At 42.9% G+C, this 25,288-nt stretch overlaps 2 protein-coding genes, 1 long non-coding RNA gene and 1 pseudogene across 5 annotated transcripts in view; 3 read left to right on the top strand and 1 right to left on the bottom strand.

The window, feature by feature from the left end:
* The window catches only part of LOC112182208, a 61,886-nt gene that overhangs the window by 14,516 nt on the left and 22,082 nt on the right, over positions 1–25,288 (bottom strand). The gene's annotated exons all lie outside the window — the stretch shown is intronic.
* On the top strand, positions 24–4,821 carry LOC112182195 (NAC domain-containing protein 4). Its single transcript, XM_024320649.2, has 5 exons — positions 24–424; positions 635–1,170; positions 1,279–1,518; positions 1,636–4,259; positions 4,380–4,821. Exons 1-4 carry the CDS (start codon positions 253–255, stop codon positions 1,921–1,923), a joined length of 1,236 nt encoding a protein of 411 aa, XP_024176417.1. The 5' UTR covers positions 24–252; the 3' UTR covers positions 1,924–4,259; positions 4,380–4,821.
* LOC112182197 (NAC domain-containing protein 96) lies at positions 10,777–13,337 on the top strand. 2 transcript variants are annotated; one of them, XM_024320652.2, is made up of 5 exons: positions 10,777–10,908; positions 11,022–11,314; positions 11,801–11,908; positions 12,021–12,251; positions 12,546–13,337. In XM_024320652.2, exons 1-5 carry the CDS (start codon positions 10,830–10,832, stop codon positions 12,594–12,596), a joined length of 762 nt encoding a protein of 253 aa, XP_024176420.1. In that variant the 5' UTR covers positions 10,777–10,829; the 3' UTR covers positions 12,597–13,337. The 2 variants fall into 2 exon arrangements, with proteins under 2 accessions (XP_024176420.1, XP_040373821.1); XM_040517887.1 differs by having other exon boundaries at positions 10,869–10,904.
* On the top strand, positions 13,159–13,649 carry LOC112182204 (annotated as a pseudogene).

The raw sequence follows: 25,288 nt of genomic DNA, 5'->3' as shown, positions 1-25,288 counted from the left end.
CAAAAGGACAGTGAAATGTAAGGAATAAACGCGTGACTGGTCGTCAGAGGTGGGACACACCAATGATGCAAGCCTTTCCATCCCATTCAGCTGAGCTTGCTCAGGAAGATATATCAGCGACTTTGAACTCGAAACGCAGTGATCGATCACTTGGGAGATAGGACAATATAAATACGACCTCACCCTTTCCTCTGCACTTCCAGAGCTAAAACAACACAGTCTATTCAGATTGAGTGAGAGAGAGAGAGAGAGATGATGATGAGCAGCGGCCGCATCACACTTCCTAAGGGTTTCCGATTCCGGCCCTCCGATGAGGAGCTGCTGAGTCATTACTTGAAGAAGAAGAATCAGCGCAAGGATCCCGAAGTGGAGGCCATCATCCCTGAAATCAATGTGTGCGAGCACGAGCCTCGCGACTTACCAGGTAATTAAGCAAAGCCAGCCATCTATCTCCGGATTCTATATATATCCACGTACTTGTTTTGTATGTACTGTGCGTGTGGATTTACCAAACCATCAAGTAGTTCAAACTAAATTTTTAGCCTTGATTCACAGTCATTCACATAACATGTATATATGTACGTGAATAATCTGGTAGAGGTCAAGACTTGAGAGTTGTGTTGCAATTTTGCAGCCCTGGTGTTCACAAGGGCGGTATTTCTGGACAGGGAGTGGTTCACCATGGCGGACTCTCCGGACATGGAATGGTACTTCTTCAGTCCGCGAGTTTTTAAACACAGCAAAAGCAAAAGCACTCGGTCCAACAGGACCACGGAGGATGGCTACTGGAAGAAGCAAGGCAAGGACCGCAGAATCATGACTCAGGCACGTTCTGATAAGCAGATCGGGGGGAAGAGGATCTTGACCTTCTACCAAACTGATGGAGTGCAGAGAAAACAGAAGACTGACTGGGTTATTCATGAGTATTATCTCACTAAGGCCGATTCTAATGAGCAGATCGGGGACTTTGTTCTCTGCCGCTTGAAGAAAAAGTCCGACAAGTCTGATCATGATGAGCAGGAAGGTCCATTCTACGGTGGAGGTGGCTACAGTATGGCCTTCATTAATGTTGAAAATCAAGCATCCAAAGAGCTGGGAAATGTTCTTTCGATTTCTGTTGAAGGTCAACCTGATAGCTGCAATTCATCTGATTCCAATATGGTTGAAGAGGTAAGAACAAACATTTCGATTTCTGCTATGAAATTTTTAATTTGAAGCACAAGAAGTATATTGAAAATGTAACCAACACTATCTTGTTTGTGATTCTTGATCTAACAGCTACTTGATGAGCCAGGAAATCAACCTCCGCCACCTCAACTACAGTCACCAATAAAGCTGGGTAATGTTTCACACAAGACCAATGTCCATATTGATGAATGTCGTAAGAGGAAATATCAATTTGCGGATAATGACTCTTCTCCTACTAAAAATAATCATATTTCAACCAATGATGTTGATGAACTAGTTAGCAACACTTCATCTTATTCTGAAAGTCATGCTGCAGATGCTATTCCAAAGGTGAGAATAAGCATGCTCTATAACCCTTGCTTATTTAAAGTTTTAAACAACTAGATATGCAGCAGCACCAGAATTGTATCCAAATTCAACTTTTTCTTTCTGTGATTGTTAATTCAGGAGTATTCTCAACCAGGAGAAAATTTGGGATCTGATTTATTTCAGTCACTGGAACCACTATCAGTAAACAGAGAACCGAGAGATTTTTCCCATCACAATAATTTTATTGGATGGGATGATTTGCCATATTTAATTGAAGGTATTGACTCTTCTCTCGAAAAGTTCTCAGATACAAATATTGATGGAGGTAGCAGTGACAGAAACACCAAAGTCATCTATGGATCGGTAAACAATTATTTTACATTTAGTGGCGGATCCACCAAACAAAAATGGGGTGGGCTAATCTAAGAATGCTTATAAGTTTTTTTTTTCTTTTTTTTTTGTCAATAATGTTTCTAAAAATTTTAAGACACTAAGAATTAAAGATGAAATTGTCAAATCTATACTATTATTAAGAGAAGAGACTTTGTTAGCTAAAATTGAACAATTGTACCAAAATAACCTTGAAATATTAATAAACCTTCATACTCATAAAACATATATTATCCATTACAAGAGAAATAGAAAAATAAGAAAAGAAAAAAAAAAAGGGAAATAGATAAATACGTGGGAGAACTACCAACCCCATGAATAACTATCAACTTAATCCATCTGCAGAGAACTTTCTTCTTTTTTTTTTTCTTTTTTTTATACAACGAAAGTTTTTCTTACACATGCAGAGCATGTGATCGCAGACTAGTATTCTATAAAGAAACACTTGTAGAAAATTTACAAAACAATGAAAGAAAATAGTAACCAAGAAGAAGGAAGGGAGAAAAAAAATAGGGGAAAGAGCATTAGAAACAAGAGAAGAAATTATTGTAAGTAGAGAAAAAATGGAGAAGAAAATAGGTGAAAAAAAAAAGGAAAAGAGGCAGAAAACACAAAAAAAAAAAAAAAAAAAAAGGGGCAAGTGGGGGCAATAGAAACAAGAGAAGAAAATATTGCAAGTAAAGAAGAAATGGGTGCAAAAACAAAAAAAGAGGCAGAAAGAGAAAACAAAAACAAATAGTCAAGTGGGGGCTTGAACTCATCATAGAGAGGTTAAGAATAACTTAGCCAACTTAAGTAACTGTGGTTTTAAGTTACCCACAGTATGCTATATAAAAACAAACAAATAATTTTGGGTTTGGGCTATAGCTGAAGCAGCCTACAACGTGGTTCCGCCACTACTATATTAGTTATTGGAGCAACACTCCAATATAGCTAATCAACCTATATTTATAGGAGAACATCAAAAATGGGGTCGGTAATAATGTGTCTCAAACTAGCATTATTACCGTTGGTGATATTCTCCTACAAGTAGTTCAAAGATCTCCAAGTTATATGAAATGCTCTGTTGATTGGCAACAATCACAGGTTTTCTGCATTTCTTGAACTGGAGACTTCTTAGAGCAAGTCCACTGAGGGCAGTTTGGCCCCGTTGTCACAAGCACTACGCCGATTTCTGGCCCTAGGGCGTGACCCCAAGGGTTTACAACATATTTGCTCATGGGGAGATGGGACGAGCACTGGGTTGATTGCTGACCAAGTTTTACCAAAGGGTGGGAAACCTGGTCTCTTTGAGACCTGGGACAAGCATTGCGTCCATTTCTAGCCCTGGGGCGGCGTGACCCCAACTCCCCAAGGGTTTACAACAGAATACAACATATTTACTCATGGGGAGAGTCAAGCCCTTACAATAGATGACGGAAGTCATCTCAACCAACTGAACTACTTTGGTAGTTTGCTATGTTACGTCATTCGTGTTTGTGTGTGTGTGCAGATGACGGAAGTAATCTCAACCAATTGAACTACTTTGGTAGTTTGCTATGTTACATCATTTGTGTGTTGCAAAGTTATTTATTTTAAAGAAAAATAACATATCCTAAGAACAATTTTAAAGAAAAAGAACATCTCCTAATAACAATTTTAATAAACTCCCAACTCATATGAAATTCACAGCTGTCTTGATTGGCATACAATTGCAGCTTTTCTGTATTTCTTGCGCCGGAGGCTTTGTTAACTTCTTAATCGTTTTGGCATTCAATAACTACTCAGGGCAGCTGCCACTAGTCTGTACCTGGTTTTCTTTTCTTTTCTTCGTTTTTTTTTTTTTTTGGTTGTTGTTAGTGTGTGGGGGGTCAGCATTGCTGGTGTCACAGCATCCCCAGTGAACTTTTGGTTTAAAGAGAGACCGGCGAATGCATATGGTTCAAATTCCATCCGGAAGTCTACCCTTCTCTGAATGTCACTAGTCCAGACAAATAAAGATGTCTTCTCTCCTAAGCAGTTCCTTCAAGGTGGAGCTTTCTCTGTCAACATTACTGCCCATATTCATTCCTCAGATCGTCTTGTCAATATAAGTACAATATTCCATCTGATCAAACATTGTGTCAACCAAAGTACCGATATTTGTTCCTCATATCCATAGTTTTCAAATGTCCTAAAATCAAAGGACATATACATTCATTTCTTCATATCCCTAATAGTGAATCCCCAGGATCACCAATAGTCGTTCCTCAAACAAATAGTCTGCAATTGGTATGCACTTAAGATCAAAAGGCATATGCAAAACATCAATATTATCCAAAATCCAGTCATGGGGTCAAACATGGGAGGTGCTCCTAGAAGAACCCAACTGCAGAGCAGCATCACAAGCCAAGGTGAGATAAATAATCTGATAACACTGAAGAACCCTTTCTTTCATGCAGTAAATAAAATATTATACTGAAGCCTTGGACTATTTGCTACATTCCTCAACTAAATCTGGTTTCTGTTCATAGGTCAGTGAAGCTGCAGAGGCATAATATTGCTGTTCATCTGCCCCAGAAGAAACTGAAAGTCCTGGAAGCAGACAACAGTTCGAAGCTGGCAACAATTTAAAGAACTCTTTTGTTTTCTAGAATGCATCTCCTATCAATCCATAAAGCATATCTTTTGGACCAAAGTCATAATTCTAGCCTGAAAGGCCACTATGGGCAACACAACTGTTGCATAGTCAGTAATCTGGAAGCGGCCGGCTTTATATAGAACCTGCTGCTACATGGTTGCTGGAGTCTCAAAGACATATTAGTAATAATCAGACTGTCTGGTTAGAACCGTTTTCAAGATGTATGAATACAATTAAAGGTCATAGAGAGGCCTTCAGAATAAGTCTGAACACCCCATGCCTAAAACCAAATATTGCATGTATCGCTCTTGTTTGTATTACCCTAATATTCTTGTAGATATTGTTTATTATGAAGCTTTAATGTTTAATGGAATTTTGTGTATATTATTCCCTGTTTCTGTTTTGAACTCACAACATATACATGCCTTTAATTCTTAGGAAGGAGGAAACTAAACATCATGAACATTATCAACTAGTTGGATATATGCATTTAGCAGATACCAAGCACAAAATTGAAAACTGTAAAATGGTGTCCAAGACTGTAAATGCTTCATCATCTAACCTTCGAGTGACACAGTGTTGGAGGATCATACAAATAAATCAATGATCAAAATCAATGTTTTAAAAGGCTGAGGCGTAGTCGAGGCGTAGCCGGGAGAGCCTTAGCAAGGCGCTTCCCTTGAGGCGTAAGGCGTAAGCCTTACGTATAAACTAGCTGTATTACGTATAGAACTAATCATGTTCTATATATAAGTATTGTAACTAAAAAACCATTATAAATTGGACAACATTCTTCTCCCCCACCTCTTCCACAATGCTATCCAAGTAATTTAGCCAACACTACACAAATTCAAAACTTATATCAATTTAAAGTGAGAGCAGGACAACTAGATACACAATGCCAATGATAATGTATGATTCAAGTTAATTATATGTTCTTATTGCTACGTGTATGATTCAAGCAAGTTAATTATAAAGAAATAAAGAAATTGCTACGTGTATGATTCAAGTTAATTATTGGTGATGCCATCCATCCTCATTCATACAACTGGCTGTGCTAGCTATATCCTATTCATATGATGCAGATTGCAGAGAACATAATAATAGACTATAACTGAGCAGAACAACTACAAACTGTGTTCAAAATAATCCCACAAGTAATACCCGATAGCAGAGGAGTGAACAAAACTGACGCCAGCACAAGCAAATTCTTCAGGAAACTGACGCCAGCCTAACCAGTTCCGAGCAACACTGCAACACCACCTTCTTTTTCTTCGATTCATGACCTTCATACTGTGCAAGTCGGCCGAGACCGAGAATGAATATAAATAAGTTTAATTAAAACAAATTAATACAGCCATGAGGGATCGAAAGGAAGCTACAAACCGAGAGCAGAACAAGAACAACTACAAACCGTGAGCTGAGCAGAAGTGCAGAACAACTTCAAACCGTGAACAGAAGCTGCACACAAAAAAAAAAAAAAAGCCTGGGCGTTCGCCTTTCACGCCTGAATCAACGCTTTTCACGCCTGAATCAGCGCCTTTTACGCCTCTACGCCTCAGCAGCAAAACACACTCACTTTCTTCACCGCTTCGCGCTTTTTGAGCCTCAAGGCGCGCCTGAGGCGCGTTTTTTAATACATTGATCAAAATCACAGAAGAACATTTCCAGAGCTGTAAAAGGATTAGAATGGAAACAAGCATCCAAAAGAAGAAACCCAAAAGCTGAATTCCACAAAAAACCCTGCAAATTGTGTCAAGAAATCACCATTACTCAAAAACCCAGTAACCAAAACCTGTACTGTAAAACTATACACAATGACCTTTAAGCAAAACTAAGCAATTCCAGTACCTGAACGGGAGCTTGTGAGTCAATCACATTATAGAGCAAATGGTTAAAAGCTTTCTTCTTGTGCAGAATCAAATCAATCAGAATAATCTGACAGTGCCCAACAAAAATCCAAAAAAAAAAATAATTCAGTCTTTGTAGAATTGTGAAAACGAAAAGGGTGCGACTATTTCCACCCTACTAAATATTTTGTTCACCCTACAATCAAAATTTTTCTTTAAAATCCCAAAATTGTCCTTAACTACAATTATTAACAGAAAAAATAATTGTAGTAAATAAAACTTCACCCAACAGATATCCCTATTATCATCTCAGCTTTTTATACAAAAAAAAAATATTATCATCTCAGCTTCTTCATCGCTAGTCTACCAAACAATTTGTTAGACGAAATTTGCAAGCTATAGCAAAAAGTAAAAAGAATTGTTGGTTAGTATTATTTTGTTCTACTTCATCTAACTCTTGTTTGATTCTACGTCATAGTAGCTGATGAAGGGAGAAGATAGAGAAGAGGAAAAAAAACGAAAGAGTAAAAAAAACTAGAAAGCGTGGGGTTCTAGTACAATGGTATGTTTATTTTTTTTTCCTTTTATCGTTTCCAGTTTAAATTTTCAATAGTGATATCTTTTTTTTTTCTTTTCTAAATTATTTGAGGGTGAAATTAGAAGTTTCAGGATAAAATTTTAATTGTAGGATGAACAAAGCATTTGGTAGGGTGGAAATAGCCTCACCCAAACGAAAATGAAGAAGAAACCAAAATAGAAGCTTACTATGGGCTCACACTTAGCCTATCAATCCCTTTTACCAAGTTGGGCTTTTCGCTAGTTTTCTTGAAATCTAGGGTTAAAACCGAGTCGCTAGGCGCATTAATAATCCCATTTCCTTTTTCTGGCCGAGTTTATCTTGTCTTACATTAATGGATTATTGCATTCGGAGGAGTAAGGAATTTTCGTAACAATGAGGAGTTATTGTCTAACATGATCGTGTCATCTGATATGCTTTGCCTACTAATATCTTCATTTACATGTTGTATACTAAATATATTCGTATCCTAAGGCATGAAAACTAAAAACACGTCTTATAAAATCTTCTATTTGAAAAGAAGAAGCATAACTCAAAGAAGAAAATGTGAAAATAAGGAATGGTTACTACAACTTGGTTCAAAGTTTGCTGTGTTTCTAGATTTGTACTATTTTGGGAAAAACTCTGTTGTTTTTGATGGAGAAAAACAAACAAAAGGCTAAATACAATTCCCCTTAATACAACAAAATCTAAGAGATCATGGGTGCATGGGCCGTGGAAGAAGTTTCAGCTGGCAATGTTCTGTGTATGTCCAAGATTAGTGCATCATTTAGGATATGTGCTTCTCTCCAAATATTATTGTAAGAGAAGAATTTGGTTAATTGAATGAAAGCACTAATTAGAAATGGAAGAGTGAGGACCCTCCTATACTCCTTCGAGTGGAAGGTCTTGACTACTTGTGAGGCACGTTTGGAAACCCTATTGGACATCTCCATCCTCCAATCACAAACTCTGCAACAAATCTTTATAGAGAAGTGGAAAAGGTTTAGAGATTCTTCACTTTTTCCATCTAAACTTGCTAGAGGGGTTAGTCGCAACAGACAAATATGACAAGTAATTGGGTCAAGTCGTGTGATATGTCGGGTTTACCAGTTTACTGATCCCGTTCTTCAATATAGGCAGTTTAATTGCATTCTAGTCGTACAACAATTATCAACTGATTTATTTCTAATTGAACTAACAACAGAAATTAAATAAAGTTACAGTTTCATAATGAAATGAATCTAAATAGCCAAACCATTCAATACAAAATAGAAAAGAAATCACGTTTCAAAAACAAAACAAAAAAAATCAAACCAAAATCATAAATGAACATTCACAAATTGAGTAATCTTCCTCACTTCTAGATTACTGTTCTATCTCACTTCACATGATTTACACCTTAATACCAACAATAATCATGGAACATGGCAGGTGGTTAATTGGCAATGGCACAAAAATTTCTTTTTGGAGAGATAATTTTATTGGTCTCTGTGCTTTTATTCAAGAGCATGTTCCTCTGCCTATTAATTCATATGAGGAAGATAAGCTAATCTGGACACATTCTCCTTCGGGGCAACTAACGGCTCGTAATACATATAGTTTCTTGCATCACAAATTTCCTACAGTAAGTTGGGGAAAATTAATATGGTCTAAATTTATTCCTCCCCACATGTCCATCTTGGCTTGGAAAGTTTTAAAAGGACGTGTTCTTTCAGAGGATTTTCTTCAAAGACGTGGGGTATCTCTTGCATCAAGATGTGTTCTTTGTCATCATCACGGTGATTCCGTTGATCATATTTTTTTGTCTTGTTCCTTCGCGACAACAATTTGGCGGCGTATGGCAGAGTTGTTTGATTTGGGTGGGCTTCATGGTTCTCTTGTGGACATATTGCATCATGGGTTGACTGGTCGTAGTCCCCAACTACGTGAACTTTGGCTTGCATCATTTGTGGTGGTGCTATGGTGTATCTGGCACTTCAGAAACAAGGTAAAATATAACGGAATTATTGTCGAGCTACCCAAGGCATATCAATTGATTAATGGACAGATCTTAGCTTCCAGTAAGCTTGGTTCAGGTACTATGTCTAATAATGTGCAAGAGCTAATTGTTTTGAAAAGGTTTGGGGCTACATGCAGGCCACGTAGAGCTCCTTCAATCATTGAGGTTAATTGGATCCCTCATATAATGGGTTGGGTGAAAATCAATACAGATGGCTCTTGGAGGAGTGCCTCAGGTCAGGCTGGCTATGGTGGTGTGTTTCGGGATTTCAAGGGTACATTTCTTGGTGGCTTTTATTCTAATGTTGACATTCCAAGTTTAGTGGTAGCTGAGGTAATGGCGGTTATTAAAGCAATTGAGCTAGTTTGGATTCGAGATTGGAAACATATGTGGTTGGACGTTGACTCAACTCTAGTTCTTCATTTTCTTAAATCACCCAATTTGGTGCCTTGGCAAATTCGAGTGGAATGGGGTAATTGCTTACACCGCATCTCTCAAATGCAATTCCGATGCTCTCATATATTTCGGGAAGGGAATCAAGTTGCAGATGCTTTTGTAAACTTTGGTCTCACTTCAGATACTATGGTTTGGTGGGACTCGCCCCCGGATTTTGTTGCTTCTTTTTGCAATAGAGATTTTATGGGCTTCCTAATTTTCGCTTTCGGTGGTTTTTTGCTTGGTTGTTTGGTCAGATGTCTTTCAACTTTCTTACTGGAGGGGTTAGGTTAATGTCCCCCCCTATCTAGTTAGTCTTTCTTCTTTCTTCTTTTATTAATAAATTTAGGGGGAATTTTCCTCTCTCATTCAAAATTAGAAGTTTAGAAAACTTAATGTTCTGCTTTGCTCCCATATATCTAAATCCACTTAAAGACTATGTTTGAAAAGTTTAATAAACTTGAGCAACACAATAGCAATATATACAGAATTTCCTTAAGTGATTTTCAACTTTAGCCGTCTCTATCTGTATATCCAGCATCTTCTTATATCAATCCAATTTTGATGAGAAGAATAGCATCGAGTCTGTCTACTCCAAACATGCTCGCGTGAAAATATCATTAGAACTAAAAACATCATTCACCTCCTTGAACTTTCCAACTGCCACCACCTGAAAATTGTAGCTTAATACTTGGTTGACTTGAGAATTTTGCAAAGAGCAAATGTTTCCTGCAACTTGGCTAACAAAAGCAGCAAATAATCCATGTTTACATAGTCTAGTTATAGGAGCATAATTAAATGTAATCTAATGCAGTCAGGATGGTTTCAGAAGTACACACGGATCAACAACATAGTAATATTAGGTACCCAAAAGATTTATATACTATTCATTCCTTTTATTTGACAATCAAGTGACTGTATTTCCTCAGGGAAAACTACTTGTGCATAGAAACTAAGCAAGGAACCATACTGAAAAGATATTGCATTTCATAATATAATAGATAAAAACATAAAAGATTTTGTAGATACATGGAATAAAGCAATTGAATTCTGGCACAAAATGGCATTGCAATTACAAAAATTAATAGCCCCTCTAACAAGACCAAAGAGGAAAAGAGTAATTCCAGCTAGCAATATTCTGTACTTGACCGCATCAGCTGGAAAGTTTTGCTTCTCACCGATTGCGCTTGATTGAATCGACAAAAAGGAAACGATTCGGTGGAAAGCACCCATTTAGAAATAGAATGAGGACCCTTCGAGAGGAAGGACTTGAGTCTTGGGTCTTGACTACTAGTGAAGCACGTCTTGAAACCCAATTGGACATTTCTCCATCGTCCAATAACAAACCCTCTCCAGCAAATCTTTTACACTGAAATGGATTCCTCACTGTTTCATCTAAACTTGCTAGAGGGGTTAGTCGCAAGTCGCAACAGACTTACAGACAAGCATGACACGTAATCGGGTCGGGTCGTATGACTTGAACTTGAAGGCCATAAATAAATGATGTCGAAAATGAAATCAACCAAAATCATCCCAGAAATAGACCTCTGCAAATACGAGCCGGCTGAGCTCCCTGCAGGTAACTAAAGACTCAACCTTTCTCAATTTTAATCACTACCCATTTCTGAATATGATGAATTATGAATAGGGTTGGTTCTGATTTTGTTGTTTTTGTGTGTTGGGTTCGGGCAGCTTTGTTGGGCACTGAGACAGAGGCTCATGACATGGAGTGGTTCTTCTTCACCAGAAAGGCTTACAAGTACAACAAAAGCTCTCGCTCGAATCGGAGAACGAAGAAGGGATACTGGAAAATCACAGGGAACGAGCGTGGGATTACAGCTCGACGATCCAAATCTGTTATCGGGAAGAAGAGGACATTGACTTTTTACCAGGGGCGTGCGCCGAAATCGAAGAAGACCAGCTGGGTTATTCATGGGCACTATCTTCCTGGAGATGGAGTTGCTTCGTATCCGAAGCAGGCCCAGGTCAGTGACTATTTCTCTTTGTCAGTTTTGTGTGAAGCTCTAAGTATCTCACAATCGAGGTGAGTGGTTGCATCGGGGATTTCCAATTAACAATGAGAAAGTGAATAGGTCATATGCTAATTACACGTGATGTAAAAGCCCAACTGGTTGAGGTCAAAGCAAGATAGGAACTAAAACATTACTGAAAGCAATTATTAATTTCTCTTTTAGTTCATCTTGCTATGACCTCAAACACATGCCCTGTTTCAATGTGTTAACAGTGTTACAGATTGTCCTGAACCCATTAGCCACAATTAAATAAACCTCAAGTTGAAACAGAAGAAGATAACTGAGGTTCCTTGTTTTATTTTTGTTTCTAACTCTGTGTAGTGGATTGAGGTTTTAGTATGCCATAGACATCAGTGGAGTTATAAATGGGTTATGTGTTTGGTGTGTGTTATAGAGATTCATACTCGTTAACCATGATCTCGCCTCAAATTTACGCAGGGTGACTTTGTTATCTGTCTCTTGAAGATTAGATCAGATAAGAAGGATTCTCCGGTCAGTAACGAAGGAGAAGCCAGAAGCACGAGTGTGTCCGAAATGAATCAAGAGGTAATAACAAAGATGTTGTTTGTTGTGTTGATATATGGAGCATGAGAAGTATATCAAAATTAAGATCTTGCTTGCTTATAATTTTGGATCCTGATTTTATACTCGGGCACAGGGAAATGAGAAGTTGCTATTCCATCAACCTCAGCCTCTGGATGACTGCTGCTCCTCAGCACTGCAGTCACCGGTGTCCCAAGAGCTGGAAGCTGTTCTGCAAACCAATGTCACTAATGATGATTGTAATGAGTTGCAATCACCATTTGGAGATAGTTATTCTTATCTATTAGATGGGAATGAAGTTTCAACCTGTGATGAAGATGAGACTGTGTATGATGTGTTTCCAAAGGTGAGATTGAACATGCTGCTGCTGTTGTCTAACATTTTGGCTATAAATCCAAGAACTATAGCAAAACTTAGGTCACAAGACAGTAGAAAGAGAAATTGCTGATTCTTATGTTACAAGAATATCTTTGCAACCACTGATGATATAATGAGCCTGCTAATTACATTTAGTTTATGTTAGAAATGAAGTTGTAGATGAAATGTGAAATCACATCCTCTTTGAACATCTTCTTATACCAAGTCAATATGCGCATAAAAGTATGAACTAATGCTTGCTTTTTTGTGATTGTTAATTCAGCTACGTGATCTGCCAGAACAAAATCTGGATTCACTCTTTGGTCCACATTAGCCATAAGAGTACTGTCCCTCCATACTGCAGTCACCAATATACACAAAGCTGCGGGATGTTCCACATCCACTTCAGCCACAAGAGTACCGCCTCTCCATACTGCAGTCACCAATATACACAAAGTTGCGAGATGTTCCGCATCCACTTCAGCCACAAGAGTACCACCCCTCCATACTGCAGTCACCAATATACACAAAGCTGCTTCAGCCACAAGAGTATCGCCCCTCCATACTGCAGTCACCAATATACACAAAGCTGCAAGATGTTCCCCATCCACTTCAGCCACAAGAGTACCGCCCCTCCATACTGCAGTCACCAATATACACAAAGCTGCGAGATGTTCCGCATCCACTTCAGCCACAAGATTACTAGCCCACAAAGTTGCAATCTCCAATATACACAAAGTTGGGAAATGTTCCACCTCATTCTTGTCATACATGCATGATGGGAGAATGGGTTTTAAAATTTTTTTGAAAGTTTTAGGGTTTACATAAGAGCACAGGCGATAAGAGTTTAGCACACCAAGCTTTCTATCTTTTGCCACCGACTCTCCACCACAACCATGATCATTTCAGAGAAGAACCACCTCGAGATCTCCAATACCTCTTCCAAGAGGGAGTGTGCTATGCGAAGAAGGACTACAACATGCTGAAGCATCCAGAGATCAATGTGCAGAATCTGCATGTGATTAAGCTGATGCAGAGCTTCAAGTCCAAGGAGTATGTGAGGGAGACCTTCACCTGGATGCACCATTACTGGTACCTCATCAATGATGGCATTGAGTTCTTGAGGAACTACCTCAACCTGCCATCGGAGATTGTGCCCAACACTCTCAAGAAGCAGGCTAAGCCCGCTGGCTAGTTGATGGAGTAGTGGTTGCATATGTGTGTGATTGTTAATAGATGGAATCCTTTTTAATAAGTAATTTATCAAGTTTAATGGGATTTTGTGTACTGCTATCTCCATTTTTCTGTTGATGGCTCAATAGCAAAGACAAAAAAATCACTGTGAGACTGCGTTTGTGGGTATATGACATGGCAACTAACAAAATAAGTTGAAGGGCATTGAAACCTCTCACTGGCAATCTCATGCAAAATTAGAGTTAAGCAGTACTGATGCCTTTGAATACAAAGAGAGAATTTGACCAGCAACATTGTTTTATAATAGTGTCGATCTTTAAGTAGTCTTCTATACCAACTTTACTTTATGGTAGACTAGTGAATCACTTTTGTATTTTACTTTGTTACTTTTTTTCATCGGGAAGTTCTATTCATACTTCTTAAAATGTTATTTGGGCCTCCAACAATTTTTGGAAGTTTTTAAATCCAACTTTGCCCTTCTAAGAAAATGAACAATATGAAAAAGAAAATAAAAAATTAAATAAAATCTGCACCTTCTCTTCTCCCTCATTCTCTTGCAGCCATACCTAAGGATTCTTGGGCACTTTAATTAAGTAGAATGTTAAAGATTACAAAATACAAGAAATGACAACAAATATAAAGAAGAAGAATCGACAAAATAATGATCGGAAAACAATTTATATTGTGTTATAAAATAGAGAGAAGATGGAGAGAAAATAGTTTGGAGGAAGTAGAAGTGTTCTCATTCAGTCTCATTATCCTCATTTATATAGAGGTAGGGTTCACATCAAAGCACATAACTAATGAGTATTTACGTGGACAGTCACATAGATAATAATATTTACAACACTCCCCCTTGGATGTCCACCAATGAATGATGGTATTGGACGAGTTTATTGTTGCCCCGTTAAAAACCTTACCAGGTAACAAAAACCCAATGGGACAAAAATAACCCTGGTCGAAGGACAAAAAGAGCACAACCCGCATATGTCCTAGGTAGCATACTTCCGGATGCTCCCCCTGATGAAAATTTTCCCATGATTGTTGCAAGCCTCAATTATGTATGTGATAAGCTACATGTACTATGTATAGTGGTTTGATGTGTCTATCACTGAGGTGCGACCATGTGTGCTTTGCATATAGGGGCTCATCACAAATTTTCATACCTGCAAAGTTAAAGCAATACTAACAAAGCTAGACAATATAAAGAAATTGATACATTTATCTTTGTATAGTTTAAAACATAGGAAAAATCACCATGGCATACCTAGCCATAAATATCAATATCTTTATGTATTGATATGTCTCATATAAGCTCTTCAAGAGTTTTAAGTAATTTATAACTTTGCGAAAGTTAGTATATGTTGCAACACTATAATCATAATTCGAATTCGATTTCGTAGTCTTGTCATATTACTCATTGAAGCAATTTAGGTTATGTACATACTGGGGAGTCTCAACTAAGTTTGGCACTATCGGCTGGGCCCCATCGGTACTCCCAGGTACTATGCCATGGGCCGGGTTCACGACCCACCATGGAGGGCCTCACATGGGATGCCACCCCGGACACCCAGCGCCCGGGGCAAGGCAAGCACAGCCCACCTATACACAACAAGAGGGCTGATATGACATCAGAAGAACCTGTGTCCCACATCGAGGATAGGGGAGACTCCTTTCCTATACTCGAATATAAAGACATTAGCACAACCACCTTCAGACAGGTAATAACTCCCTTATCCACAAGCTAATCTCTACACATCTATTAGTTTCTCACTCAGGCATCGGAGAGGTATAAACCGCGGACGGTTTATCCCTCTAACGTTGTGTTCTTGATACAGGATTTAGGAGTTGGATCGGTACCCCAGACGATATAGCATTCTGTGTGAGGTACCCGGAGAAAGCCACCAGAAACATTGGCGCGCCAGATAGGGGATACGGTCATGAATGAGCCAGAAGTGACAGGAGAGGGTAGAAGTGTTGCCCGGGCACTGATATTCTCTCCGGGAACTTCGTCAGCAGAAGCGCCAAGTGTTCAGGGAGAAATGCATGGTCTCAGATCCTTGGACCCGATAGTCCCGGGTCAGGTGACTCCGGTATCGGAGTTGGAGTCTATGCGAGCCGAGATCGCAGCCTTCAGGGAACAATCCAGGATCGATCGGGAACAACAAAGTACCGATAGGGAAACAAACCGCCTTACGCAATAGAGAATGCAGGATTTGGAAGATGAAAACACAGCGCTGTCCTGAGCACTGGACAGGAGGCACCAGCACAACGAGGCACTCACCCAGGCCCTGGCTAGAGCATCCCAGCTAGCAGTAGGCGTGAACGCTGCCCCGATAACAGGAGACACCAGCACCGCCCCAGCACTTCCTACAGAGGGCAGTCAACGGATAATCCAGTTACCGGTTGACTTATTCCAGGAAAACTTGAGGCATCTGCCACCACCACCGTTACCACAGCCAGTTCATAATATCCCATCGGTAACCGACACAAACACTGCATTACTTGTGCAAATGAGCAACTCTTTACATGCCCTGCAGGCAAGGGTATAGGCCACAGAAAATAGAGACACCTGGAGAGCTATGACCACTTACGAGGACCGCCCGGGCCCTTTCACCCAACAGGTTAGAGGAGCCATTCGAGCGAATACATCGAAACCACTGAAGATTGACTATACGGGAGTTGGAGACCCCTACCAGCATCTACAGGCTTTCCAATCGCAAACAAGCGCCAAGGGATATACGGACGAAGTGTGTTGTAATATGTTCCAGGAGACCTTGTCAGGGGAGGCTTTGAGTTGGTTCTACGAATTGCCGGTCGGTTCTGTAGGGAATTTTAAGGAGTTAGCTAACAAATTTGTCGCCCGATTCATCTTACGCACTGATGGGATACACACACCAAAGGGCCTGTTAAAAGTCCAGCAGGGAGAAGATGAAAATCTGAAGTCTTTTGTAAATCGATGGCAGGCGGCCACCGCTAAGTGCCGGGACCTTAATAAGGAACTGGCTGAGCTGGCTTTCAGGAGGGGCTTAAGGTGCGGAGAATTTCTCTACGGGATCAACCATAATCCTCCAGCTAATTACGACGAGCTGATGGCCACTGCCATCAGACACGCCCAGGCCGAATTCGAAACATACGGGGACACCCCCAGACCAGAGCTAAGATTATCCGCACCGGCCTCGACGGTCAGGGATGAGCCACGAAAGAGGGAATGGGTCCATAGTTATGATAGGTCACCCAATACCTCGAACAAAAGAAGCAAGGAGTCCTCGTCCAGGTATGGGACCACTCACCCCCACCGGGAACCGAGGGTACAGCAGGCCTCGTGGACACCACTACCACCCCGGTATGAAGTATTCACGATCCTCAACGCTTCATACGACACTATTTGGAACGAAAATAGAGGTGAGATACCGGGACCACCCCCAAGGAAGTTCCCGAAAAGTAAACTTACCCAGCAGGATACCGGAAAATTCTGCACTTATCATGAGGATGCTGGACACAATACCAATCTCTGCGTTGCTTTGAAAAATATAATCGAGTCCCTCATCCAGAGGGGCAAGCTTCAACGATACCTACCTGCTAAGTAGATAGGAGCTGTAGACGTGCACAGCCAGATCTTCACAATCCACGGTGGGGGCCCGAAAGAGTTGCCTCCCCAGGGGAAGAAATGAAATTCTAGTTTCGACCGTCCGGAAGTTTTCAACTTCCACAAGGCCACGCAGCAAGACGGTGGCACCAGGTGGACATCGGTGACATTCCTGCAGGAGGAGGAAGCCAATCTGAAGATGCCCTATGATGATCCCTTCCTAATCACACTCCAAATGGACCACTATATAATGTCCCGGGTGCTCGTGGACACCGGGGACTCAGTTAGCGTATTATTTCGCGATGCATACAAAGCTTTGAACAGAGGAAGAGCCAAACTGTCACAAGATAATGAGCCCCTCATTAGTTTTTCAGGAGATATCGTCCAACCACTCGGATCAGATTACCTATCGATCACGATAGGCGAAAGTCCAAATTGTTCAACCATCAAAACAGAGTTCATCGTAGTGGACTGCGTCTCGTCCTATAATGCTATCCTAGGCCGGCCGACACTCTGGCGTCTGAAAACGTTCATAGCAGGTCACATGCTGATGATGAAAGTGCCGACCCCGGTCGGCACTGCTACGATCCGGGGTGATCAGGCCGCCGCGAGGAAATGCTATTCTCTAACTATATCTCGCGGTAAGGGAAAGTCTGAAATGTTGCACGTAGCTACGAACCCTCTGATGGATAGGTACGAGGATCCTAGAGATGATACCGGTTCAGACGAAGAACGGCCCGGTGCCGTAGAAGACATTGAAGAGGTGGTGCTATCAGAGCAGTTCCCGGACAGGACTGTTAGGATAGGTACTAAGCTGTCTCCGGTTGTAAGGGAAGGGTTGATCTCGTTTCTCTGTTCCAACACATCCGCATTCGCCTGGTCGTATGAGGACATGCCCGGTATACCGACGGAGATAGCCACGCACAATCTTAGTATTGTTCCTTACTAGACACCGGTAAGACAAAAACGAAGGGCCTTCACACATGATAAGTACCGGGCTATCCAGGTTGAAGTAAAGAAGTTGATAGCCATCAACTTTGTCAGGGAAGTAACATACCCCCGGTGGTTGGCCAACGTGGTCATGGTACCAAAGAAATCTCCGGGATCATGGCGCATGTGTGTGGACTACACGAACCTCAACCGAGCGTGCCCCAAGGATAGCTTCCCGCTCCCTCGAATTGACCAATTAATCGACTCCACTACTGGGTACCGGTTACTCAGTTTCATGGATGCGTTCAGTGGATACAACCAAATTCGAATGAACCCAGTAGACGAGGAGCACACTGCCTTTACCACAGACAAAGGTCTCTATTGCTACCAAGTCATGCCTTTTGGGTTAAAGAACGCAGGTGCCACTTATCAGCGACTTGTCAACTCCATGTTTGAGGAAGTTATCGGTACTATCATGGAGGTATACGTGGACGACATGCTGGTAAAAAGTTTAACTTCGGAGGATCACGTAACCAACTTATCGATCGTCTTCACCATCATATTGCGCAATGGTATGCGGCTTAACCCACAGAAGTGCATCTTCGGGGTCGAGGTAGGAAAATTTCTTAGGTACATCATTAGCCACAGGGGAATTGAGGCCAATCCGGAGAAGGTACAGGCCATATTAGACATGGTATCCCCAACCTACCGGAACGAGGTCTAATCTCTCACTGGCAAGGTCGCCGCCCTGTCAAGGTTCATCTCCAGGGTGACGGACAAATGTACTCCTTTTTTCAAATTGCTAAAAACCCAGCACGTCGAGGTAATATCCTGGACAACGGAGCACGAGGCTGCTTTTCTTGGCCTAAAGGCATACTTGTTAGAGGTACCTCTACTCTACAAACCGGTTCCAGGAGAAATGCTCTACATATATCTGGCGGCATCATCAACAGCTGTGAGCTCAGTTCTGATTAGGAAGGACTCCGATTGCGAGTACTCATGTACTATGCTGGGAAAAGTTACACTGGTGCAGAATCCAGGTACCCGGACATTGAAAAAGTGGCACTAGCTCTCCTGGTATCAGCCCGGAAGCTCAGACATTACTTCCAAGAACACTCAATCACCGTTTACACTAATCACCCATTGAGGCAGGTTTTACAGAAACCAGAGACATCGGGCCGGTTAATTAAATGGGCCATCGAGCTTGGGGAGTTCGATATCAAGTACCAGCCCCGGACAGCTATTAAGGGCCAGGCAGCAGCAGATTTTATTTCCGAGTCAATTCCCTCCCATAACTCACCCCTGGAATCACCTGAACCGTTAACCCTAGTTCCACCTCCCCCAGGCACTTGGCGATTATACGTTGATGGCGCGTCTAACAAGAAAACCAGTGGAGCCGGTATCCTGCTAATTAGCCCGGACGATCAAGTATACGAATACGCCCTCAAATTTGCCTTCAAAGCATCCAACAATGCCGCAGAGTACGAGGCACTCATAGCAGGTCTGCAGATCGCCCAGAAACTGGGAGTACAACACCTTAGTATCTTCAGTGATTCTCAGTTAGTCGTAAAACTGGTCAGCGGTAACTTCGAGGCAAAGGAGCCCCACATGTCCTCCTACAAGGCCTTGGCCCGGGCATTAGTTCAGAAGTTCACCTCCTACATTTTTACCCAAATACCGAGGGCAGAAAACGACAAGGCAGACGCCCTTGCAAAGCTCGCATCAACTACTCCAAGCCATACCTATGGGGCCACTAAGGTCGAAATACTCGCTGGGCCTAGCACTTCTAAGACGGTGTCAGAAATATTTGCGGTGGATCACACAGCTTCATGGATGGACCCAATTTTGAAATACATGGTCGACGGCCTAGCACCGGATGATAAGGTCGAGGCCAGAAGACTACAGCTAAGGTCAGCTCGATACACGATCATGAATGGCAAACTGTACAGAAGAGGGCATTGCTTTCCCAACCTGAAGTGTGTAACACCGGAGGAAGGTCACAAAATAATGAAGGACATTCACGCTGGTGTATGCGATAACCATGCCGGAGCCCGATCCCTTGCACACAAGACCCTAAGGGCAGGATATTTCTGGCCAACCATGTCGGCCCAGGCCCAAACAATATCCAGTTCGTGCCACAAATGCCAAATGTATGCAAATATCCCAAGGGCACCGCCCATCGCCCTTTCCATCCTCCTTGCACCATGGCCGTTCTGTCAGTGGGGTTTGGACTTTATTGGTAAACTTCCCACAGTAGTGGGACAGTTCAAATACACCATCGTTGCCGTGGACTACCAAACAAAGTGGGTAGAGGCAGAACCTCTCGTCGCGATCACCACGGAAAAGGTCAAAAGCTTCCTATGGAAGAACATCTACTGCAGGTTCGGAGTCCCGGATACCATAGTCACGGACAATGGTACCCAGTTTAACAATGATGAGTTGAGGGCTTACACACAGAACCTGGGCACTAAGATTCTCTATGCTTCCCCGGCTCACCCCCAGACCAACGGTCAGGTCGAAGCTGTCAACAAGATAATCAAGAAAATACTGAAAAAGAAGCTTGACGAAGCCAAGGGTCTTTGGGCTGCTAAACTCCCGGAGGTGTTGTGGGCTATCAGGACCACGGCAACGGAGGCCACCGGAGAGACCCCTTTCTGCATGGCTTTTGGATCAGAAGCAGTACTACCTATTGAAACACAAATCCAGAGTCCCCGGATCGAATACTTCGATGCATGTACCAACTAAGAAGGCCTACACCTCCATGCTGATTTACTCGAGGAACGAAGAGATGTGGCACACATGCATAACTTGGCAAACAAGCGGAGGATAGCTCGTTACTACGATGCCAAGGTACAGTCCCGGACATTAAAGTTGGGGGATTGGGTCATGAAGCAAGTCTACCCAGAGCCCCGGGGACTGGATCCATCCTGTACAGGCCCTTACGAGATCATTGAAGAGGCAGGCCCCGCAAATTTTTTCATCCGGGACATGAACGGGGTCGTTTCCAGGCATCCATGGAATACCCAACGCCTGCGGTACTATTACAAGTAGCTCCGGGAGCATCTTGTCCTAGCTTTTGCTTTTTGAACATACAGCTATGGCAAGCTACCCATCGGGTATTCATTCTGTATTTAACCACCATGTGGTATTTGAATGGAAAAATGAATTATTCAGACCATTTCTAGCATTTTTTTTACCTACCCCGGACATTCCCGGACATAGCTATTGTCAGTTACTCTATTCCAGTAATAAGTGATGCAAACAAATGCTCAAGGTACTAAATCCTAGAAATTTTAATTCCTTTCCAATTCCCATTCAAAATCAAGAAGTTTCCATTCACAAAAAGCCTGGACTACCAGACAGAATTGGACAATTGTTCAAATGGATAAAATTTCAAATTTTTTTTTTTTTATTTACAACCGCTCGCCACCGGTACTCTGGGACCCACCGGCACCAGACTTGACCGCCGCCTCCCGATCTTTCTTCTTTTTCTCCAGGAGACCCCGCCGGAATTTAGCGTCATCCAAGTATCCGGCCGCCACCCACTCCTTGAACTTCATGATGACAGCCTTATCTTGGGCAGCAGTCAGCATAGCGATGAGCTCTTCGGAGGACTTGTACTCCTCCACGGCCTCGTGTCTCTCCGCGGGAAGGCAATCCTCCAGGTGGTCTGCCTTCTCCTTCCATGACACGGCAGACTCTGCAGCTTTTTTCTCAGAGTCCGGAGCATTTTTTACCTCTTCCCGCGCCTCAGAGAGTTCACCCTCAAGCTCCGCGATCGGCTGTCTCAGCCTTCAATGAGTCACGCTCCTTTTCCAGCTTGGCCTTCTCGCCATGAAGATACTTCACCTGCCCAGAGAGATTGCTAACCTCCTCCTTCAGATGAGTATCTTCCTCGCTGGCGTCAATCGCATACACATTGAAGAGTGCCTGCAAGTACACCGATTAAAATGTAAATAACAATAAAAATCCATTGCAGAGAATGAAACAAGACGTACCCGCATCATGGATTCCCGGGCAAGATGGCGATTCTCTTGGGGCGTATTGTCCTTGGCCCGCACCCGGTCGAGGTCAATGTCCTTCAGGTCACCAAGCATGGACCACACGAACTTTTCATCGGCAACCCCGTACTCACTCAACAGCTGCTTGATGGGCTTCTTGGGGATTACCGGAATGGCAGGAGACAATAAGCCAAGGGAAGGCGACGACTCTGGACCCGGGTGATCTTTCTTCTGCCTCTTCGCACCGAAACCCTGAACATCCCGGCCAGTATACGTCACCTCCTGCTTATCACTTCGATGCCGGTGCCTATGGGATCTCTTCTTCTCACCAGGAAGCAATGCCTCATCGCTCCCAGTGGAACGAGAGGAAATAGGCATGGGGGCCGGTACCTTTCCCGTCCCGGTATCATCTATAGTGATAACGTCGGCCAAAGAGGGCTGCACGACGTGGGTCACGGGAGCGTCAGGATCAGGTTCACCATATCCCTCATCGGTGATCTCCAGTAGGGTCTCTTCAACGGACCGACTTGTACCTTTCGACCCTAGGTCGACATCGATGTGAAGGGCGTCTTCCCTCTGGCCCATCAGCATATCCATCAACTGGGCATCATCCATTCTGTCCTCCTCTTTACCTTTCCGGGGTTTCCTCTTCGGCGCTTTCACTGCAATCAGTTCCAAGATTAGTCGAAGGTAAAAAGGACGAGCGACACAAAAAAAAAAAAACAATGTAATATTTTAAACCCTTACCGGGGAGCCACCCTAGCCCTAGCCTATAAAGTATAAAATGCCGGATGAATCTATAAGAGCTCCTCTCTTTCTCTGACCAAACGGCATATACCCGAGCTATCCTCTTCCTTTCTACTTTGGATAGAGTATAGGACTGGTCCCCGATAGCTTGGAAGGTACCGGTCAGTTGCCACTTCTTATTTTTAATTTGCCACCGCCCCCCAGCTAGGAATACTTTGTTCCTCCACCTTTTGCTCATCGAGGAAGGCATGTCGATAACTAGTGGTTCGTAATCCCTAGCGGCAAATGTAACTGTACACGCACAAGACAGCTTCCTTGAGTACAGTACCCGGTGTATCGCGCGGAATTCATTTATTGAAGGCCACCCTTGTTGGCACAAGTCCCACATGGCCATCATACTGTATATTTGACGAATGGCATTCGAGGTCAACTGCCCCGGTGACAGGTTCAGCATCCGCAACAGATACTGTAGGCACCGGGGCAGCGATAGCTATAACCCTTGGTGGAACTGATTCTCGTGCAGCGCCACCCACCCCGGGGCAGGATTCGCGGCCATCTCTCCATCCTTGAGAGGCCTAAGCTCCACCGCGTCCGGTATTCCCCACTTCAGTCGCATGTCGATTATCTCCTTAATCGTCATACTTCTCCCGGGTTCGTCGCACACGGTCCCATTCGCTAGTGTATACCTCGGCTTCGGTATGCCCTCGGGAATGGCCACGGTGACTACCGGGGCCTCCGCAGATCCACCCTCGCTCTCACCCTCATCGGACTCCCCACTGCTCTCCGAGAACACTCCAGTTGAGGATCCCGTGTTCTCTGCTAATTGATCTACTCGGCCTAAGTACCGATCGATATCCACTTCAGCTTGCCTGGCAGAAGACTGGTACGACGATCCCGTATCCCCACCCCTGGCTTCTGATTCCATCCTAACTACGGTACCGGCGACCTCAAATCTCGCTATATCTGGAACCAGAAGCACAAGGGTTAGCCTATCCAAAACCCAGAAATTCCCAGAAATTCAACCAAAACCCAGAAATTCAACCAAAACCAAGACCATTTTGAAGCACGGATTACTCCCCACTTCAAAGCAAAACCCAGAGAATGGAACAAACCCAAAAATCTAAAACAAAAAGTTAACCACACACTAGTATTTTTCGTGTTCTGTCTTTATGCAAATAAGAGGACCAAACACAAACAGAAAACATCCATGGCAGAAGCAGAAACAATAGACCTAGCAAAATCGTACAAGCAGAGTGAGAGATCTAACCTCTTCTTCGGCAGACAATCGATCTATCACTCCATGAGCACGCACACTTCTCCCTTGGCTCTCCCCTTTTTTCCCCGCTGCAAATCTTCGAAGTCTTCTGAATTTTTCACGAAAGTGAGGGAAAACAATCGGTCTCCCTCTTAAATTCAATCTCCAATGCATCAGGGCCGTCGAAACCGAAAAGCCCTCAACCGTAGGATCGCTACACGTGTCCCACGCCTCCCCATTTCTCGAGCTTTGGCAGGCGAAAGGACGGGCATTTATTGCACAACCCAGTCTGCTCCACGTGGCCGACATGCACCGCCTACCCCATCGGGTATCAGAGCTGAGTCCTCTCTCTAGCCCATTGGGTACCAGATGCTCAAAATTTTCTACCCCATCGGGTATCAGAGCTGAGTCCTCTCTCTACCCCATTGGGTACCGGAGGCTCAAAATTTTCTACCCCATCGGGTATCAGAGCCAGGTCCTCTCTCAACCCTCATCCTGTCCCAGGGCGTAGGTGGCTTTTACCTACAGCGTAGCCCGCTCAAGATTTCTCTTATGCGGGAACTTGGGGGACTACCTATAGGCACACTAGTGCCAAACCTAGAGACAAAATAATAATAAGTCCCCACCCAAGAAACATCTTGAACGGGAACTTGGGGGACTTGTACATAATGGGGAGTCTCAACTAAGTTTGGCACTATCGGCTGGGCCCCATCGGTACTCCCAGGTACTATGCCATGGGCCGGGTTCACGACCCACCATGGAGGGCCTCACATGGGATGCCACCCCGGACACCCAGGGCCCGGGGCAAGGCAAGCACAGCCCATCTATACACAACAAGAGGGCTAATATGACATCAGAAGAACCTGTGTCCCACATCGAGGATAGGAGAGACTCCTTTCCTATACTCGAATATAAAGACATTAGCACAACCACCTTCAGACAGGTAATAACTCCCTTATCCACAAGCTAATCTGTACACATCTATTAGTTTCTCACTCAGGCATCGGAGAGGTATAAACCGTCCGGTACGGTTTATCCCTTTAACGTTGTGTTCTTGATACAGGATTTAGGAGTTGGATCGGTACCTCAGACGGTATAGCATTCTGTGTGAGGTACCCGGAGAAAGCCACCAGAAACAGGTTACGTTAACTATAACGGAATGAGCACATATGAGCTAACTTAAGACTCTTTGATTCCATGAGTAAGCTTCAGGCTCTTTTGACCTTTCATGGGCTTGCATGTGAATTATTCATGTATTTGAATTCCTTTGGGATTTGATAAGCAATATGCTTACAATGACACTTTACTTT

The sequence above is a fragment of the Rosa chinensis genome, chromosome 1 (assembly GCF_002994745.2).
Source record: "Rosa chinensis cultivar Old Blush chromosome 1, RchiOBHm-V2, whole genome shotgun sequence".
Lineage (NCBI taxonomy): Eukaryota > Viridiplantae > Streptophyta > Magnoliopsida > Rosales > Rosaceae > Rosa > Rosa chinensis.
Note: the sequence above shows the minus strand (reverse complement) of the source record. Positions and strands in the feature narration are given on the sequence as shown.

Bases quoted from the DNA above. Each gene is read 5' to 3' on its own strand.
- LOC112182195 (XM_024320649.2), top strand. From the start codon at position 253: ATGATGATGAGCAGCGGCCGCATCACACTTCCTAAGGGTTTCCGATTC. The intron at 1,171-1,278 runs GTAAGAACAAAC...TTGATCTAACAG, and splicing joins ATTCCAATATGGTTGAAGAG to CTACTTGATGAGCCAGGAAA. The intron at 1,519-1,635 runs GTGAGAATAAGC...TTGTTAATTCAG, and splicing joins CTGCAGATGCTATTCCAAAG to GAGTATTCTCAACCAGGAGA.
- LOC112182197 (XM_024320652.2), top strand. From the start codon at position 10,830: ATGATGTCGAAAATGAAATCAACCAAAATCATCCCAGAAATAGACCTC. The intron at 11,909-12,020 runs GTAATAACAAAG...ACTCGGGCACAG, and splicing joins TGTCCGAAATGAATCAAGAG to GGAAATGAGAAGTTGCTATT. The intron at 12,252-12,545 runs GTGAGATTGAAC...TTGTTAATTCAG, and splicing joins TGTATGATGTGTTTCCAAAG to CTACGTGATCTGCCAGAACA.